The sequence below is a fragment of the Pseudomassariella vexata genome (assembly GCF_002105095.1).
Source record: "Pseudomassariella vexata strain CBS 129021 chromosome Unknown BCR38scaffold_9, whole genome shotgun sequence".
NCBI lineage: Eukaryota > Fungi > Ascomycota > Sordariomycetes > Amphisphaeriales > Pseudomassariaceae > Pseudomassariella > Pseudomassariella vexata.
In genome coordinates, this window is record NW_024467964.1 from 2230890 (window position 1) to 2250000 (window position 19111).

At 50.4% G+C, this 19111-nt stretch overlaps 5 protein-coding genes across 5 annotated transcripts; 1 reads left to right on the forward strand and 4 right to left on the reverse strand.

Annotated features, from left to right (window-relative positions):
- Nucleotides 1-6: 6 nt before the first annotated feature.
- Nucleotides 7-1585, reverse strand: BCR38DRAFT_346638 (uncharacterized protein; the record flags this gene model as incomplete). The annotated part of the gene is made up of 7 exons (XM_040856267.1): nt 7-114; nt 168-308; nt 358-532; nt 584-682; nt 740-759; nt 822-991; nt 1048-1585. The coding sequence occupies 7 exons, from the start codon at nt 1583-1585 to the stop codon at nt 7-9; spliced, it is 1251 nt and encodes a 416-aa protein (XP_040714500.1).
- A 1854-nt stretch (nt 1586-3439) lies between these two features.
- Nucleotides 3440-7087, reverse strand: BCR38DRAFT_346884 (uncharacterized protein; the record flags this gene model as incomplete). Its single annotated transcript, XM_040856290.1, has 11 exons — nt 3440-3752; nt 3929-4007; nt 4057-4065; nt 4120-4950; nt 5015-5103; nt 5182-5412; nt 5577-5755; nt 5889-6552; nt 6752-6826; nt 6880-6927; nt 7008-7087. The coding sequence occupies 11 exons, from the start codon at nt 7085-7087 to the stop codon at nt 3440-3442; spliced, it is 2598 nt and encodes an 865-aa protein (XP_040714501.1).
- Nucleotides 7088-11475: 4388 nt separating this feature from the next.
- BCR38DRAFT_245205 (uncharacterized protein) lies at nt 11476-12397 on the reverse strand. Its single transcript, XM_040854424.1, has one exon. It carries the CDS (start codon nt 12003-12005, stop codon nt 11511-11513), a length of 495 nt encoding a protein of 164 aa, XP_040714502.1. The 5' UTR covers nt 12006-12397; the 3' UTR covers nt 11476-11510.
- Nucleotides 12398-14556: 2159 nt separating this feature from the next.
- On the forward strand, nt 14557-17547 carry BCR38DRAFT_486925 (pectate lyase superfamily protein-domain-containing protein; the record flags this gene model as incomplete). The annotated part of the gene is made up of 8 exons (XM_040864090.1): nt 14557-14635; nt 14689-14777; nt 14836-14895; nt 14978-15356; nt 15411-15430; nt 15763-17045; nt 17100-17293; nt 17351-17547. 8 exons carry the CDS (start codon nt 14557-14559, stop codon nt 17545-17547), a joined length of 2301 nt encoding a protein of 766 aa, XP_040714503.1.
- Nucleotides 17548-17611: 64 nt separating this feature from the next.
- On the reverse strand, nt 17612-18923 carry BCR38DRAFT_245223 (uncharacterized protein). Its single transcript, XM_040854425.1, has one exon. The coding sequence runs from the start codon at nt 18692-18694 to the stop codon at nt 17807-17809; it is 888 nt and encodes a 295-aa protein (XP_040714504.1). The 5' UTR covers nt 18695-18923; the 3' UTR covers nt 17612-17806.
- Nucleotides 18924-19111: the final 188 nt, after the last annotated feature.

The window sequence follows — 19111 nt, forward strand, 5'->3', positions numbered from 1 at the left end:
GTGGGCTTATTCTTCGGTGGTCCCATCCTGAGTCTCGGCCTCGTCCTCATCTTGATCGTCGGAATCACTTTCTTCATTCGGATCAGGCATGACCACACTGTTCAAGAACGTCACCTATATACCGTTAGTCATCGCTACTTTAGGAGATGAAACCGCGAGCATCATACATATTCCACCATATGATTAATGATAACCATGATTTTGTCCTGTGCATCGTCGCTTGTCAGATCAGAGTCCTTGATCTTGACGCCAACCGTGTAGTTCCTCAACTTGAGGAGCTCAATGTCTCGGTGGTCGGGGTTAAAGCCCTACGCCGATTAGTACCAAGGTCTAACCGAATGATGTCGATTTTCTTACCTGAGGCTTCGTCTTCAGCGCATTCTCCTTATTCGACTCGGCGAACGTTGCCAGAACGGACGTCTCGGTGTTCTTGGCTTTGGGAAGGAAAGTGTTGCGGAACTGCGGGTTCATCAAAACACGCCTTATCCGATGGGGTCTTTCGTCTATGCTGGCTCTCAACTTCGCCAATGCACTTTATGAAGCATGAGTACCGGGTACACAACTAGAATTGGAGGGGGCCTACTCTTTGTCGGGATGCCACAAGCCGCCCCCAACGAAGCAGCTACCAGGCTCGCAGTGGACGTAGTAGCAGGCGTAGGGCCCCTTCCTGCCAGTTCGAGACCTGCCATTGCAGTTGGTGAGAAAAGAAAAATCCATCATCATGGGTTTGGATTCTTACCAAGCAGCCGAATAATGTGGCTAGATAAGAAACTCAAGTCAATATATATGCCTGGCTTCATGGTACGTTGAGGTTCTCTCACCTTGTACGGAGTTGGATCTTTCGAAAACCTGATATCTCGATAGATACGAAAGATGACATCTTTTAATGGTAATTCCGGTATAGTCTCATCAGCTTCGGTGATTTTCTCCGTGAGGGTCTCGACGAAGGTCTCCCAATCTTTCAACGAGCGCCTGTACTCGGGATCGCGCACTACAAAGCCACAATTAGTATACCATTCCTCATATACGACTGCGTCCATCAATTACGTTTCAGCCATAATCGCTTGTTATTCGCCTTAAGCTCCTTTAGAAACAACATTGTGTTGGGGTGGAGCCGGTCATCTTCATAGTCGATGCCACCGGTATCCCTCAACTCAGGCAATTTAGTGAAGGTAACTCTGGGTGCATCATCATCCCAGTCATCCTCATCCTCATCTTCCGACTCAACCTTGGCCCGTTTCTTGGGAGTTTCCTTGGCGGCTTTGGTTACTTTGGCTGCTTTGGCCGGTCGACCCCTTTTACGTGGGGGCGGCTCCACCGAATCTTCGGCATCATCAGATCCCTCTCCCTGGTCATCTTCGGAAACTTCTTCATCGACAAATTGATGCTCTTCGTCCAAGTCATTGTTGGCTCGTTTTTTGGTGTTGGGTTTTGCGGCCTTTCGAGGCGGTAGAGAGGCATCGGATTCATCTACGTCATCCTCGAAGTAGGTGCTCTTCTTGCCCGTGAAGCTCACCCGCTGTGACCGACGCCGACCGCCAGATTGGGGCGTCGGCTTGGCCTGAGCTCGTTTCTTGGGAGGCATTGTCAGAATTCAGTGCTTTGAAAACGAAATGCAGTTGAGAGTTGGACATTGAGCTGTCAGAGCTTTGGGAGACGCGGCTCCAGGATCGCGCCTTCTCTACTAGCGGAAACGCCAGATCACATGACGCCATTAAAGCCCTTCTGTATGCAATTAGGCCGCATCGCTGCCTGCCTACCTAATAAAGACGCATACACACAGTTCAATACAAGATTTAGGCGTAGTTGCCTCGATAGACTCAAGAATAATTCATGCAGCTTCAAAATACCTTGAAATCAAACAAATGGCATCCAATTCCATCTTTGGTCCTTGTCATGCTTCATGCAACCCACCTCGTCTATACTCCTCTTATGATCTGATTGACCAGCAACTCCCACCAACTGCTTCACATGACTATAGTACAACAGACAAGCAGACAGAGATTGCCATAGTACTTCAATTTTCATCAATTGAAACCATTTGGCTCCTAAATCGGCTAGGACAAAATCCCCTTACCCTCATCAAACACCATCACACACCCCTGATCCGCATGACCCCCTAGGGAACATAGGCCTAGTGTCGTCAACTCCGGCGTAGAACTTGATCCATCTCGTTGCCGCAATATTTCTCCGACTGGACCGGCGTCCGGGGTCGCTGGATTCAGGAGTTCTCCGAGCATCTGCAGTGCGCGAGCTGCCTCGGCAAGATCCCCAGTCTGCGGCCCTGACTGCCTACGTCAACGGCGAGGAAGTCAATCCGGGGCTCGAAATAACGGACCGCGCGCGGGCGACACTTTTCCAGCTCCCAGGGTGCGGAGTAAGGGGCGGTGCAAATTCATGGACCTGACCCCGGAACTACTGACGCAAACCCTGGATTACCTGATTCTCTCGGGGTGCGCTCACCCCTTCTTCGTCGGCCTTCGCGGAGGTGAGACAGTGCAAGTCGGTATCGGAACTATGTCGTGAACCGTATTTTATACAGGCGACACAGCTTCCACTTCAACATCGGCGTGCACTCGATCGACGGCATCGGCGACATGGTCATGGAAGTTCGAGTAGGCTCCCATGATTTCCGGCACTATACGTTGTCGCTTATAATTCCGCCGCAGCAGGCCAGGGGCGGTGGATGTCTCGGACCCCTGGGCCAGAGAGTAGCTCAATACCTCGACAACGTTACGCCGGTAACCACAAGTTCCATCTTTACACGTACAAGGATATCCAGAACTTGCAAGTTACCCTTTCTGAAGCGGCAGAAATACTCAGTTCAGACGAATCCCGGCGCATCGCGATCCATCTAAAGGCTGCAGCCTGCTTTCAAACTCCTCCGGAGGTTGACATTAGTGGGTTGGCGACTGTGGAGTTTCTTGAACGTCCCAAAGGTTACTGAAAAGCTCTGAGACGGGATAGTGGCATAAGAACGTATTGATGACGGTGATTTCCGCAAATTTCAAGACATACGTATTTGCTGGCACGTTAATAGACTTGTATAGGTTCATGGAATCTCAAATCTCAATCTATACACTCTAACATTAGCCACTGTGCTTAGCATTAGCACACTAGATGAATCTATGTAACAAACGCAGCAAGATACCCGAGTGAATATCGGCTCAGTGCTGCTTAGCATCCGGTCCGCCCAGCGGCATCGTATGATCTTCGTCCAGTCGACGCCCCCCCCCCCCCCCAAACTCCCCCGGTCCCTTCACTTTCTTCCTCTGTAACGGTTCGATGACGCCTAAGGGAACAGCACAGCTTTGGTGTCTGGCCTACGAAATTTGAGCCTTCCAAGCTGAAGCTTACTAGGAGTTGTGAGCTCCCTTCTGGTACGTGTCTGACAGAAGCGATGGTATACATTATATCCGTCCCGGAGCTCACATTGGTGTCAACCTAGCCCAGAGTTGCGCATTCGGCCAAGTGGTGTCCTATCGCGTGGTCTCTCCAGAAGATCTGCGTAGCCTTCCAGGCCGTTCCCAATAACAATGACAATGTCAAAAATATGAGAGCCTTTGAATGTTTCCGCCCAGAGCCTGATAACAGCGGCGGCCAACTGGCGTAATTTGGTACTGTCGTTCACAGCCATTTCCATGTTTGAAGGATGACCAGGGATGCCGCCACCCGAGAGAGATGGATCGATAGGGACAGCGAATTCGGTCTCATCCAGCATGCGCCGTAACATCCCAAGCAAGTTTCGTTCACTACAATCAAAGTTAGAGAAACCTTGTCCGAGCAGCGAGGGACAAGTATGAATCCTCGGTTCTCTCCCAAGAGCATGAGCTGATGAGTAGGGTTGTTGATATACGACAGACGCGTGTAAAAGGGAGAAAACCAGTCGCTCAAAATAGTAAATACAAAACAAAGATCAAGTACGTACTCAGGCGAGGCAGGAGGATCGTTTGGGCCAATAGAAGATAGAGTCATCAACCATTTAGAGAGTAGAATGGCACATTCCACTAGTAATTATTAGCCAAGAGAAAGTATGGACAGAGTAGCGTCACTGACAGTTGCAAACTAGGAGTATGGTTAGTGACAGAGGTCGTTTATAGTAGTATTTCTGCAACTTACATAGATCCTGCATACTCCTTTCTGTAGATTTTCTTCGCGCCACGTAGTTCACCCCCTGACGAACCAACATGGACAGGGCATGGATGGCTTGAATTACTGCTCGATTGAGTCGCGCACTTCTGATGAGAAATGATGCATCATTGAAGCCCACGGCTATTTGGCCGGAATCGCGGGTTTCGAGGTTTCCGGAAGGAGTCGAATCGGTATACATAGAAGCTAGTCGCCACAGCGCAGTCGAGTTATATTGAACTTGACCGCCAGGGAACACATCGCTACCTTGCTGACTGTTGTCGGTGATGCGTGCCTGATGTGCTTCGAAGCTCATCTGCCACATCCGAAGAGCCCTATCGACGTCCTCCAAATCGTCCGGTCTAAGCCCTCGAGATGAATCGAACGAAGGGCATGTTTGCTTGAGGAGGAAGATGTGCTGGAGTAACGAATGGATTAGGATATAGTTTCCAAGAGAAGACAGTCCGGCCTGCGGTCCTTGTGGCGATCGGGTGAACAACCTTGAGAGCGCATCCTGAAGAGAGATGTCGATGCTAGGAAAAGCGCGACAAGCTTCCGCCCAAGCCCATGCTGTCTCCGCGCGCCATAGTTTCGATGAGTGGGGGAGGAAGACGGGGTTTAGTTCCGAAGTCAAAAGCTGAGGCGGAACATTGTAGGCGACACTGCAAAGATTGAAGAAACAATATGCAGAGAATTTCGTACGGTTCGCCGACTCAATTCTGATCCAAGATTCCCAGTCGGCCGTTTGTGTTGACTCTGTCATGAACCCCTCTTCGCGAACGAGTAAGGCCAATAAACTTTGGAGGGATAGCGCTTCATGTACTGCAACGAGCAAGGTTAGCCATTTATCTGTAATCCGGGACGTTTTAGTGGGAGTCTCAGGTACATATGGCTTTAGCACCCCATATGCCAACAGCGAAAAGTAGAAGTAATGATTGAATGGTCTCCATTCTTGACTGGGGTGTATTTGGCGAGCTATGATACTCGAGGTTAGCGTCCAGAAGCTTGAAGATCAACTACAGCGACCTAAGATGATCAGATGTTCTTTCTTACTATGGCTCTCGATGGGTGTCTTGAGTCATCGGTCGTTCTTGTAGTGAGCTGAAAGAGTGACGGAATCCATGACTTGGAGATGGGCGAGTGCTATGCGGACTGTAAGCTGCAGGAGTTGGCAACAAGCCAGTTAAGTCATGACTGTTCCTTCGTCTGACCTGCTCGAGCGCTACGGCTTTTGCAGCATACCACAACGCATTGGATCGATGGCTTTCAAACCTGTACTGCGCCCTAAAACAATGGAATCAGCATGCGCTTTGAGGAGTACAGCTTCGAGCCAATGCGAGATGTCGATCTGGCCGTCAAGCACCTAATGTGCAAAGGAGCTCGGTGTGGCATATTTTACTCGTGAGATGCATCAAGACAGAAAAAAGACAAGCATGGAAGTTGCTCACCCAACAGCTAGAATCGCCAGGAGCAATTCAGGAGAAAGATCAGCTGTAGAGATTGTCGGAAGATGAAGAATTGGTAAAGTGTCATGGAATCCAGTGACATAGCCTTCGAGAAATCTCACAAGGGTGTGCCGACTTGGAAATACAAAGTCGCTTGGCAGAACCGACGAAAATTCATCGAGCTAATATCTGAAGTCAGTTACCAACTCTGGGGGTGTTTGAGACACAGCACAGGCTCCGCAGCGGGCCTCGCAAGACAGACCATACCACCACAGGTCGACGACCAGTAAGAAAGAACGCCCAAATGACACTCACTCTGTTCTTGATAACTGTATGGTCTGTAGCCGTGACTCTCAGGGGAGGCGCATTTCTCATCGAGTCATCATGTGCGGGATCTCTCAGGTCTGGTTGCAGGGAAGGAAACCTTGAAGGGAATTGCGACGGAGGCTTTGACGGTCCAGCTGCTCTGGGCCAGATGTTCAAGTTATTCTGGTCCTCGAACGCTTGAGGTAAGAAGTGCGAGCCACTGGATCCGAATTCGTCCAGGAACAGGTTATAGTCGTCCACTTGCCCCGGGTAGACCGACACCTCCTGCTCTCTTGGTCTCTCACCATACGACATGGCATCTTGCTCATAGGCCTTGATCCGGGACATCGCCCCAGGGGGTTGACCCATGTCTGCCATCATCGGAACCTGGTTGGCTGCAAGCTGCGTCGCGGCATCAGAAAGTAAATCAAGATTGCAGGCGGCGCTTCGGGCACGCGGATCTGGAGCAAGTGTAGCGACGGAAACCATGGGTTCTGGATGATAGTGGTGTTGGTGGGTGCGCGGCATCGCCATGGCGGTATCAGTGTCGACGACATGGTTGTCTGGTGAGATGTGTTGGCTAACGCTGGCCAAGGACGGCTTCCTCGGCCGGCCGCTATCTTTGTTCGACTCATTCAAGTGTACTAGCTTCTCGTGTCTTACTAGGAGATCCCTGATGTCCATAATGTCAGCCACGGCCTTGACAACACGGACTGGTGTTGGCAAAAGGGCGGGCAAAAGGCTTGCGTGGGGTTTGGGGAATGAGGTGGATTTGGCATGCAACCACTGTGAGTGGTGGAAAACTTAGGTAGGCCAAGGTTGCGCCAGAACATGGAAATTTGAAACGGCAGTATATGGAATGGAATACAAACCGCCTCCCGAAGCTCTTTCCACAATGGGTCCAGTTGCAAGTAAAGGGTTTCTCCTTAGTATGGGTTCGCTCATGCCTTCAAAAACAGTCAGAACAGAGTCGATACCGTGTAAGGTGATGGTGACCTACCGCTGCACATGTTCGACCCTCCGGAACCGCTTACTGCAGTATTTGCAACTATAGCAGAAGCAAGGTTAACAAAGCCAGAGATAAGATAGGACTAGAGGGGGTGGAGAGGGGGAGAGGGGGTTACGAACGGCAGAGTCTTTGGCTTTTGCTGCTTGCCCTCCATATTCTCATCGTTATCATGTACAACGGAACTCTCTATTGACTGCATAATTGGCGGGATTGCGAAGATTGGGGTACAGACCAGTCTCCTGTGTTATGCGTGCAATATACTTAGACAAGAAAGTCACGCAATACACAAAAGTGTGGGGAAACGAAGACGGACGGCCAAGGATCTGGTTTGGATGCCGAATGGAGCAATATGCGGACGACGGATGGATGAATTCATGAGAAGATGGTAGTATTAGTCGAAAGTTGTCCTGGTGTGGCCTCGGCACCTGATTTCGATTCCACCACAGGAGCAGGAGCTGCACCCGTGTCCCGGTAATGGACCCCCTCTCAGCTGTATCCGGCCGCCGCTGATGGGATCCTGAAACCGGCAGGGAACCGTGAGGCGGGATCCTGCCGTAGGATGAATTCACGTTGGATCCGGTATATCTGTCTGTGTGGTAGGTGAACTAAATGTTGATGTTTGCAGGCGTATCTCGAGAAGCCTCGGTGCTGTTGAAGGCCAGGGCAGATGTGGAGCGCCTAATGATGGTAGGCCGGGCTTATTGAGCTTGCCGAGCTATCGTGTTTTGTTGCGCGCGGAGAAAGGCACGCGCGCGACGATCAACGTGGAGGAGGCTGGGGCTCTGGCTCTCAGTAATGTGATAGATGGCTCTGAGGCGCTCAGCGCGTGATTTATGCAGATGCACATAGATGCAGGGCTATGTCCTCATAATCGTCAGCTTGAAATTGCGCGTTACTCCGAGTCGATAGCGACGACAAAGAATTGAGAATTCGGGGTTGGGTAAATTCGATTATCAGTGAGGAGGAGTGTGAGGGGCAGGAGAGAGAATTGATGCGGAGAGAGGGGAGCAAAAGTCCAAAGGTCGTTGAGATGGCTGGCTCGAGAGCCGAGAGGACGTGCCAACAGTGGCGCCAAGTTTGCACTGCAGCAACGACCGTCTTGGACAAGGTTGGACTTGGACTGCAGTCAACAAGTGTCCGAGCTCTGCTACATTTAGTCGCCTCGATGACGGAGAGTTGCAAGTTGCTGCAACAAAAAAGGACAGGTGAGACGAGTGCAGCTGCAAGCAAAGCTGCCCGCTTGCCATGCAAACCCCCAGACTGCACCGTTGCAGCTCCATTTTAGAGTACCATCTCCAATGCGGAGAAGTGGCCGGGGATTGACTCCAGCTTGTGGAGGCGGGGATGCCCAATCATAGAAGCGGAGCCTCCTTTCAGTCTACTCCATTCAATGCTACTTACCGAAATGCTTTCGAACATCTACCCGAGGACATCTCTGGTCACGAACAGGACATGGAGCATACTTCCGGGACCCAAGGTCAAAAGTCGAGGTTCTCGCGCCAATAGATCCGCATCTTCTACATGCACGCAGCACATTCTTAGATTTTAGACTGACGTCAGCGGTGTGTAAACCAGCTGGGGTCCCTCTTTCGGTGTTAGCATGATTAACCCGCAATGACGGACTGGCAGCACGAGAAAGGCAAGGCCAACTACAGAATCTCCGCCGAAAAGTGTGTGATCTAGCTCCACTTTTCTAGTACAATGCTATCAAAAAGTTGACAGTGGCTTAAATCGGATTAAACTGTAATGAATACAGCTAAAATTAAGTATTATTATTATTATTATTATTATTAAATACGCCGTAGGCTCGAAGCCCCCGGTACCTCTACTAGTACTCCCGTATGTCAAACCGTGCCCTAATGGCTGGACTAAATACATACGCTGCGTCGTCGGTTCGCCCTATTGGCGACTGCGTTGCGTTCACTACCATACTACGTTGGTTCTCAACCTACCAACAAAGTCCCCCCTGAGAAGATCGATGCTATCTGGGCCTTGAAGCTGTCCGACCCGTCCCTAGCAGCCATCTTACAATAGTCCCACTAACTACTGGTTCTCCTGTTGCCGTTGCGAGGTCTCTGCGAGAGTATAGTGGCCGTGGTGCGATGGCGGCCCGTAATCGTTCCCTCGGTCCTTCCAACAGCCCGCAAAAGAGGATTACGTGCTCTGCCGTCTCAGGGGCATCGCCACAGCGGCATAGCGGCGAGTACACGCCAAAAGCCCCTGTCTTGAATAAGAAGGCTGCTAGTCCTATTTTTTCCGTCCTGATCTGGCACAGCGTAGACGCCTCCAGTCGGTTCAGGCCGAAATACTTGCCCCCTTTCGGTATCTGCATCGAAGGGCCCTCCGGTTCCTCAGCGATAGCGCGTCGCTGGCGATCGTGATGCTCTGCTCCGGTGAGCCATCTCTTCCTCCAGTGGTCGAGGAGGGCAGCCGGGACCTCCTTTTCCTCACTCATCCACTCCAAATTAAGTATTTGACTAGCTTATATTATCTTGACGTCTATATACATAATAAGGTTACAATAAGGCTATTTCTCAACGCTTTTTACCTATATACTAGCTAGCTTTTAAGTATATTAGTTAATTATAACTATTGTAGATAAGTAGTTAATTGATGTTATCATCTAGATACTGTATTGACGACGGGAGGGAATACCCGCAGGATAAGGTTATGACGTCAGAGACGGACAACAAGATTCTTAACAAGACCTGCTGCCCGGGCGACTCACAACAAGGAAAAATTACGAGCCTGTCGCTCTGATCAAATCAACAGAAGTGCCTCAACAGGCGCGAATCATCATGAACAACGTGAAAATCTCAGAGCTCCTCATAGTCCTCTCTGACCGTCTTCTTCCTTCCTTTCTCTTCTGTCTTCCTTTCTCTTCTGTTATCCTCTGCATCTCTTCTAAGTAAGAGTCCGGCCTTGGACTTCAACAGGTCCTTGTGGATCCTTCCAGAAACCGACTTATAATTTATGTATTATTACTACTAATCGCCCCCGTACTCGTCTTATCTAATCTAGCGACTTAATGCCGGGTACTTTAAAGTCTTAAAACATGTAAAACGGTCGAGAAATTAATGTATTAAGTCTTACATTAACTACATTACCAAGGTCGAGTTCTTTATCGTCTTTAAGGAGGCTTATTTTAAGACAATTGTCACAAGAGGAGGACCAAGCCCCTAGGCCAATAGACCAAAAGATCTAGAAATGTCAGTGTTACTGACATTTGGTCCCACTAACTGCTATATACAGCACTATGTGGCTCTGTAATCGCCAGCGCTGCGACAATTATCCCCCGTCTATAAGGCTCGACCCGGAGACTCTTTAATAGACGTGTTAGCACTACTTGAACTCTGAGCCTCACGGACCCTCTCCGGGCAATCCGGGCTTACGGGAACATCCCTCTACGGGAATCTCCCTTTACTAGTGCAGGGACATCGTATCAGTCATTAAGACCCCCAAGCACAAGGCACACACATAGCAGACTACCGTCACATGTGTATAACCCCGCACTTGTCAGCATACTTTAGGAGGTAGTTGCCGCTGTCGCGCACGGCCACAGTCTATTGGGCCATACCTGGTCATGCCTCGGTATGCCTACTTGTTGACCCTCTCGCATATGGCTGCACAACCACGATTCGAACCCTCTCGTCTATGACGAGGGCCGACACCCGTACACCGTTAACACTGACATAATTGTCACAAGAGGCGGACCAAGCCCCTAGGCTAATAGACCAAAAGATCCAAAAATGTCAGCGTTACTGATATTCGGTCCCACTAGCTGCTATATACAGCACTATGTGGCTCTGTAATCGCCAGCGCTGTGAGAACAATGACCGATAGAAATATTAATGTGCGGTTTCGAGGTGCCGGCTTAATTCCCTACGACCCTGAAGCTGTTATCTCGAAGCTAGATATTACGATTCGGACGCCTACAACCGTTAACCCTCCTTTTCTAGATGCCAACTCTACTTGATATTACTAGCTTTACTAAATTATACTGAGGCGCTAATCTTTGTATCAAAGTCCTGCACTAGCACATCACTATCTTTGTTCTGTATTTCTTTTAGCTGTAATGTAACAAGGATACCACCCGTCTCACAATATAATAGTCAGGTAGTACAAAGAGCAACTAGAATAGGCCAGTGTATGGGTGCGTATATTGCAAGACTGATTCTTGAGGAACCTAAGTTAGGTGAGAGTGCCTCGAGTTCTCCTCTTAAGCTGAGCGGTTCCGGAGTTCTACCGGATCGAGGGCGAAACCCTCCCGACTCAGCTTGTCAGCTGAGACCGGCCCGCCATGACGGCTCTTTCCTTACACTTTAGTAGGTGCTAACGGTTAGTCTTAGAGAGTATTGCTATGCTTTATTCTACTAGTAGTATTATTTATAGAAAATACACTTAAAGTATGAGATTTTTCTATATAGTTATATATAGAACAACCTATACAGGAGCGTCTAGGCGAAAGGCTAATAAGGTTATGCACAATAGTACTGAATACTACGCTAAGGGCTACTTTGCACAGCTCCAATGGCCCCTGTGAGTTTACGCATCTTTGGGCGAGGACTTCGTAGTATATCTACAAAGGTTTCTTACGGCTCATTCATCCGAAAGCAAGACAGTCACTTCAACCAAGTGAGTGCACGGGACGCCTCTCTTGTCCACGAGGATTGTCCACAAGGAGCGCCCCAGGCTAGGCTAAGATTTGCAACACATGCTCCCATTTCCTGGGGAAGAGGGGAAGGTGACAGAGGAATACAATGATCGTGTCGACGTTCAAGGTAAACCCTGGACTTCTTCTGTGATCTCAGAGATGCCTCGGCGGCTAACAACATGGAACGCACGACGCAAACTGTTGAAAAAGAAAAACGACATTGGCTTTCTACGGAGCTTACCAATACATGTCCAGAACAGGCAGTGCCCGAAAACGGAACCGCGGATGTTGCACAGGTCGCCGGGATTGGAGGACTCATGTTGTCTGGTCTGGTTGCCCGCCACAAATGCGACTCTTTGCTTTGGCATAAATTTCCCGAGTGCGGAGGTCGAGTTGGGGAATCGGACGACGGCTGGGTCGCGGCATCTTCTTGAGATGCGGAGAATCGATTGAGCTTGGACATCTAAGCACCCACCCGCGCAACCGCGGATGGAAAGTGATGGAGTACTCCTAGCTGCTACATGCCCCGAAGTGTACTTCCTTATTTCCCGGCATAATGATTGGGCAACCAGGACCTTGGCGCAACTGCATGTCTTCAGCGGTCCTAGGGTGGCAGCTTGGGGTGACAATGGAGTAGCATGCGGGATGCTGCAACATATCTTTTCAGCGAAGATCGCCCGCGGAGCGAGCACACGACAGGTACAAGATACCTCAAGTTTCCAAACAAGCCTCTCGGGGCGTTAGTGGAATCGAATCGTGGTCTTGGTCTTCTGTTGATAAGCGCAATGATTTTGTCAAGAGTTACAATGCCAACCATACCATCCTGAGTCTTCCAGACGGGTAAATATATGAACATGGGTGTCATGAAGGTCAACATTAGAGAAGATGATGCATTGTTGAGACTGCGAAAGACGGGGTGAACGACTGACGATTGACCAAACTACGAAACCCCGCCATGATCAATATAAAATCAATTCCAAGATACTCACCAGACAGCTTGAGTGTGGTAGGACATTGTCCCACTTTAATATTCTACCTATGTCGATGCTGAAGCGCCAAGAAAGATGTGTCGCCAGCGATTGGAAAGCTCAGGATATCGCGGAGGTGTTGTACAACCATGACTGCCGGTAGATTGGGACCCGAGTTCACGGAAGAAAAGCCGGCAAAATAAGTGGCAGGGAGATGGGAAGGTATGGTTGAATAACAGATTTCAAGCTCCATGGCCAAGACTTTTACATAAAGTGTGGTGCACTGAGGAAAGGTCATGCGGGGAGCAAAGGGAACTCCATTACGTCGTGGTCATCCTCTGGCTTAAGGGACAGGTGATAATGGCGAGACTAGCTCTATTAACTACTCCACTAGATATGTAGAGAATTTTGAGAGAAAGGTAGAGAATCAGGCCATTCATTAGTGTTGTAAGTGATGATCCAATACTTCTCGCAGTTTCGCACCTTCTCAAACCGAAGAGCGCTTGAAGCCTCGGCCGGACGAGGTTGCAACACTTCAATGCTATGCCGTGCTTGCGCCTGCGTCTCAATATTTTGTGCACCTGTACGACGCATAGAAAGGATCTTCAAGTCTTCTCGAAACCCATGTGTCCTACGCAATAAAGTATATTGGACGTTGAATTGAAGTCAATCTGGCAACGCCGAGAAGTTTAAATACAGTACCTGGCACCGTCTTTTCTTGTCGCACACTGTACCTTCACGTATGAGTGTGTGTGCTCAAGCGAGGAGGGACTGACCCCAGTCACTCTCCAGAATTCCACCCAGGATCCTCGGTTCGCATCTTCCACCTTCTGTCTACCCCCAGGAATGATGCGACAACCCACAACCCACAACGGACAGCGGACAACGCGGCGCATTCTAAGTCACACCCCGTACTGTTCTGGGACGACACACAAATTCAGTGTTAAGGTTAAGCAGGAATTTAGGTAGGTTGCATTTTTGGATCCACCAAGGCCGAAATCTCCTTGTCCAACGCAACCGTTTTCAAATTGGATTCAGGCACACAAACTCGAAAGCTGTGGACTGAACCTTAAAGATCTGATGTAACACGGCATCACGACGGACACTTCAGAGCCTGGGCCTAAGACTGTCCCTCCCTCCTATCGTCATTTTCCCTTGTTGTGGTGGTCACTAGGACGCGCCGACGACGTTCATTATGTCTCGCGGCTACATCACATGTGACTTACCTAATAATGCCTGCCAACCTCAATAACGAGCTACCCCAGGATCCCCTGCTCTGGCCGGGCCGAGAAGTAATTTCCGGCCATGATCTTGAACCACCTATCAGGACCCAGAGCAACAAATACGACTTACTTCGTGCAGAGCGTGCTCGCTTCCCCAGCGATAGACTATGACTTTCCGTTCTGGTTCCAGAGCCCCCTTGTTCGGTGCTTTTGGGTCGAACTTGGATGGGTTCGCATCACAATTTTGCCCCTGACATTTAATCTCGCCTGTCGACTATAGCATCGTCGTGCAGAGTGATCCCCATTCTTTGCAAGCGAGAACTCTATTGGAACAATTTTCACTCTTTGCGGACGCTACGATGGACCTATCATATACGGCTTCTAAGCAACTAAGACACCTGACCCTCACACTTGAGTGGCGGACCCCACCGGACGGTCCTCGGCGGCCTTGTGAGCGTCTACCGTCGCAGTCGGCCATATTGATCTATATGGCCGGCCGTTTTCGAACTGTCCGGGGGCTTCAGGTGTTGATTCAACGTAGGTGGCTGTCTCTCTAACTCGGGTACAGAATCCTTCTAGAGGCTATTCTTGCCCTCCACACCCCTCTACGCGCGTATGGGACCCTCAGGGACCCTTGGTGGGAGAATGACAGGCCCAGCTGTCACTGGTGTCTTCTGACTTTCTTTTGGTTTGTGATGGTGTGGGTGTCTAGTGTCTTGGTGTGGGCGAGAAAACGAAGCTCTCGTGTCTTATAAGACTTGTCCCTTCCAGTGAAGGGTTGAACGGACCAGCCTGCTCGTTTTCATCATCAGCATCCTTCATTATGCGTTTTCAAACATTCTTGCTGGCTGTGCTCAGCTCTGCTCTCGGTATCAATGCGTACTGGTTAGAGACCATATCCCGTTAGTAAATCCTGATCAATAGGAAGAGGTTGTCTCTTACACAAACCACGCAGATCAGGGTGTTGCGCCTTTTGCTGGCACCGGATACAAGTTCTTTCGCAATGTGAAAGACTATGGAGCCAGGGGAGACGGGGTCACCGATGTATGTCAACTACGGCAGCTCACTCGGTGGTCGGGGAGACAATGCCAACACAGAATAGGATACATCGGCTATTAACGCAGCCATTAACGATCCAGGCAACCGATGCTTGCAGGGTTGTGTAAGTTCATTTTCTCGTCCCTTTCACCATAGAACAAAGGCACTTTTAGAGGCAACTTGTCCAGAAAACCTGACATTTTCAGGCGTCGACCACCACTACCCCAGCCATCCTCTACTTCCCAGCCGGAACGTACATGATATCTTCGTCGATCGTGCCATCCTATTTCACTCAGCTTGTGGGCGACCCGAGTTCCCGCCCAATCTTGAAGGCCACAAGCAACTTTGCGGGGTTCGGTCTCATCGATGGAAACCCATACTATACTTCAGACCCCAACTGGGTCACCACAAATGTGTTCTACAGACAGGTCAGGAACTTCGTCATCGATACCACGAACATCGCCCCTGGCACGGCAGCGACAGGCATGCATTGGCCTACTTCGCAAGCAACCTCGCTCCAGAACATCGAGTTCAACATGCCAACGGCTTCGGGCGTTGTTCACGTAGGGTTGTTCATTGAGAGTGGTATGTAGCGCATTTATAAAATGTATGTCTGCAGTGAACTGATTGTTCAATTAGGTTCCGGTGGATTCATGAGCGTGAGTTCCACCCATGGTGATTTTGGATGAAGCCCTCCACCTCCCCCCCCCGCGAGTTTGCCCCCCAAAACATTTTTATGCTCCATAGCATATGCGAGAGCAATTTCTGCATGGGCAACATGGTAGCTTGTGACAAGCAATGTGTTACAGATCGACCTCTGGGGTTTTCGCTGGAATCAAATTATCATAAGATTTTGGGCTCCAGTGTTAACCCACTCGGTAACCTGCACGGCCACAGCGGTTGTCCTATGTTATTCTACCAGTTGCAGGCGGTCCCAACTTGTCTCCCCCAATATTCAGTATGGCAATTACTAAATATGAGTTTCAAAAAGGACCTGACCTTCAATGGTGGTGCTACGGGTGCCTCAATGGGTAACCAGCAGTACACGATGCGAAACTTCACCTTCAACAACTGCGTAACGGCCATCATCCACCTTTGGGACTGGGGTTGGACGTACATGGGTCTCTCCATCAACAATTGTAGCACGGGCATCGATATTACAGCCGGTGGCTCTTCAGCTTTGACAACAGGAGCTGTGGTCGTGATTGACAGTTCATTTGTGAACGTGCCGGTGGGTATTCTCACTGCTTACACTTCTTCATCTCTGCCCGACACGGCCGGAAATCTCGTCCTAGAGAATGTAGCACTGCAGAATGTACCGGTTGCTGTCAAGGGGCCAAGCGGAACTGTCTTGTCTGGGGCAACTGGATCGACGACAATCACTGGATGGAGTGAGGGGAACCGATGGACCTCGAGTGGACCATCGCGAGTGCAAGGAACCCTCCAAGCGAACAGCAGACCCTCGGCTCTTTTGGAGGGCAACAAGTATTACACGCGATCCAAACCCCAGTATGAGACTCTCTCGGCAGATCAATTTGTTAGTGTAAGGAGTGCTGGTGCCAAGGGTGATGCGGCAGCGGACGACACGGCCGCAATCCAATCAGCCATCAACAATGCCGCATCTGCGGGCAAGGTTGTTTTCATCGATTTCGGTCTGTACAGACTGACATCAACCGTGGTCATCCCAGCCGGCACCAAGATTGTTGGCGAGGGTTACCCCGTCCTCATGGCTGCTGGCACTGGCTTCTTTACCGATGCTTCCAACCCTGTGCCACTGCTTCAGGTCGGTGCCACGTCCGGCACGGTGGGAACTGTCGAGTTTTCCGACTTTGTCGTTGCCACTCAAGGATCTCAACCCGGAGCCATTCTGATCGAATGGAACCTCGCATCGAGCGGAGCGCCGAGCGCCATGTGGGATGTTCACACCAGGGTCGGCGGGTTTACAGGCTCAAATCTCCAGGTCGCCCAATGTCTTAAGAATGCCGGGTCTAGCGAAGTCGTCTCGAGCTGCGTCGCTGCCTATATGTCTATGCATATCACGACGAAGGCCTCGAATCTCTATATGGAAAATTGCTGGCTTTGGACTGCCGACCACGACATTGACGATGCCACGAACACGCAGACCACCATCTACGCCGGCCGAGGTCTCCTCGATGAATCTACCGCCGGGCCGCTCTGGCTGATTGGCACGGCTTCTGAACACCACGTTTTGTACAACTATCAGTTTGTCAACACCAAGAACATCTTTGCCGCCCAGCTGCAAACCGAGACGCCGTAAGTTGGAAACGTTGTCATCAAAATGCAGGTCGCATGCTGACCACCTCGCAGATACTACCAACCAACCCCGAATGCACTGGTCCCCTTTACTGTCAACTCGGCTCTCCATGATCCCGACTTCAGTACTTCGTGCTCTGGTGTCTCTGGAAACTGCGCTGCTTCTTGGGGTCTTCGAATCGTCGACTCGAGTGACATTGTTGTTTACGGTGCGGGCCATTACTCATTTTTCAGCAGCTACGACACTAGTGAGTCCATCCATTCCCCCTTCAGGATATGTTCCTCTTTCTGACTATACCTTGTAGCCTGTTCAACCGTGGATGCTGGAGAGAACTGCCAATCTCGTATGGTTTCTCTGGAGGGCACACTGAGCAACATCAACTTCTATGACCTGCGGACTATCGGGTCCCTGAGTATCGTGAACCGTGACGGGACTAGCTTAGCCAGCTGGGAAGACTATGTCAACGTCTACCCCGCGAGCATCAACGTTCTGAGGATTTGATGTCGGCAAATGAAATACAAGACGCGTATTCGACATATCGGCGGACGGGCAATATTTACTACAACCACTGTATTTGTACATATCGGCTGGCACTGGATTTGAAAGCGGCCTGGAGATGTGAGAATATCCGTTCCAAGTGCATACATTGAGTGACATCGCATATGGATAGCGAGCGGTATGGAGATGAGGGGATTCATTTCTTAAGTACATATAATATTATGTATTTGCCAATTTCACACACGGTCACCAACCATGTCCTTCAGCCCTGCAATGAGTATTCAACGTCACCACTCTCTCTCCCCAGCTTAACCAACCTATCCCTCATCCCTTCCGCCCGATCCCTCTCTTTCTCCCCCAACGAGCTAAAGTCACACTTATCCACCCACCCCCCAATCCCATGCTGCAACACATTCCTTGCCCTCAACCGACTCCCCCCAACATGCCCAACACTCCCGTGCAAACTCATCCTTTCCTTCCCCGAATCGTACATCCCGCGATGCAAGATATTGTTATTATAAAAAACCACATCCCCAGCCTCTAACTTAACAACCATCTCCCCCGGCAGTCCCCGCTCAAAAGGGCCCGCTCTCCTCTCGGCCTCCGTCCGCGTTCGCGCGTGAGACCCGGGAACGACAATCAAACTCGAGTCCTCGTACAGCGCTAGATTCCATTGCGTGTGCCACTCGGGCTCGGCCAACCGCGCCATCTCCTCCTCGACTGAAGCTATGGCGGGTATATCATCCCGATGCCAGCGGAGCTCGAAGTCGGTCTCCGGACGGACCAACATGTTGAATAACTCCATGACTAAGTCCTCATCCCCGCAGTCCATCAAGGCTTTGGCGATGTCCAGAATGGAATCGCTGAAGTAGTTGGCCGCGAAGACGGCGTGGTCGGGTAAGGCGGGGTTCAGGAGTCCCTGCACACCCCAGATACCTGAAGGCCCTGGGGTGGCTGGCCAGGGGGGAAATTGCTTGCCCACTGTGCGGATATGAGGCCAGGCGCCGGAGCGGGCTAGAGTTGTGGTGCGGGAGGCGGCTGCGCGGAGGAGGGAAAGTTCTGAGGAGCTTAGGAGGGAGGGAAAGATGACGAACCCTTGGGTGTGGAGTTTGGCGCGGAGGGTGGATGGGTTCCGAGTTGGTGAGGTCATTGTGTGAATTTCTTGCTGAGTGATGGTCCGATTCGATCACTGGAGAGTTATTTTTACGTCAAAGGACGCTTTCCTGTACTGCCCGAGGCACATATGTGTTGGGTCTGTGACAGTCTAATTGTGTGATAATGTCTCGTGGTTGATGCTTGCTAGTGGTTGAGGGGTCTGGTGATAATGCTAAGTGATGTGGGGTTGTGTCGGAGAGAGAGATAGGTAGCAGACACTACGTTGCTGTTGAAGTTATGGAGCTGTGGGGTAGCTAACGTGCATCCTGAGTAAGTACTCCAGTAGCTAGGTAGTTGTTCCAATGCTGGATTCTGATTCGTCACGTTGTGATCCTCCGCAATCACAGTATAGGGCTCTACCAAAGTCTCTTCTAGTGTTTAAGTCTTTGGAGTTATAACCCATGGATGGGCT

Coding starts and splice junctions, on each gene's coding strand:
- BCR38DRAFT_245223 (XM_040854425.1), bottom strand. CDS start 18,694: ATGACCTCACCAACTCGGAACCCATCCACCCTCCGCGCCAAACTCCAC.
- BCR38DRAFT_245205 (XM_040854424.1), bottom strand. CDS start 12,005: ATGTCCAAGCTCAATCGATTCTCCGCATCTCAAGAAGATGCCGCGACC.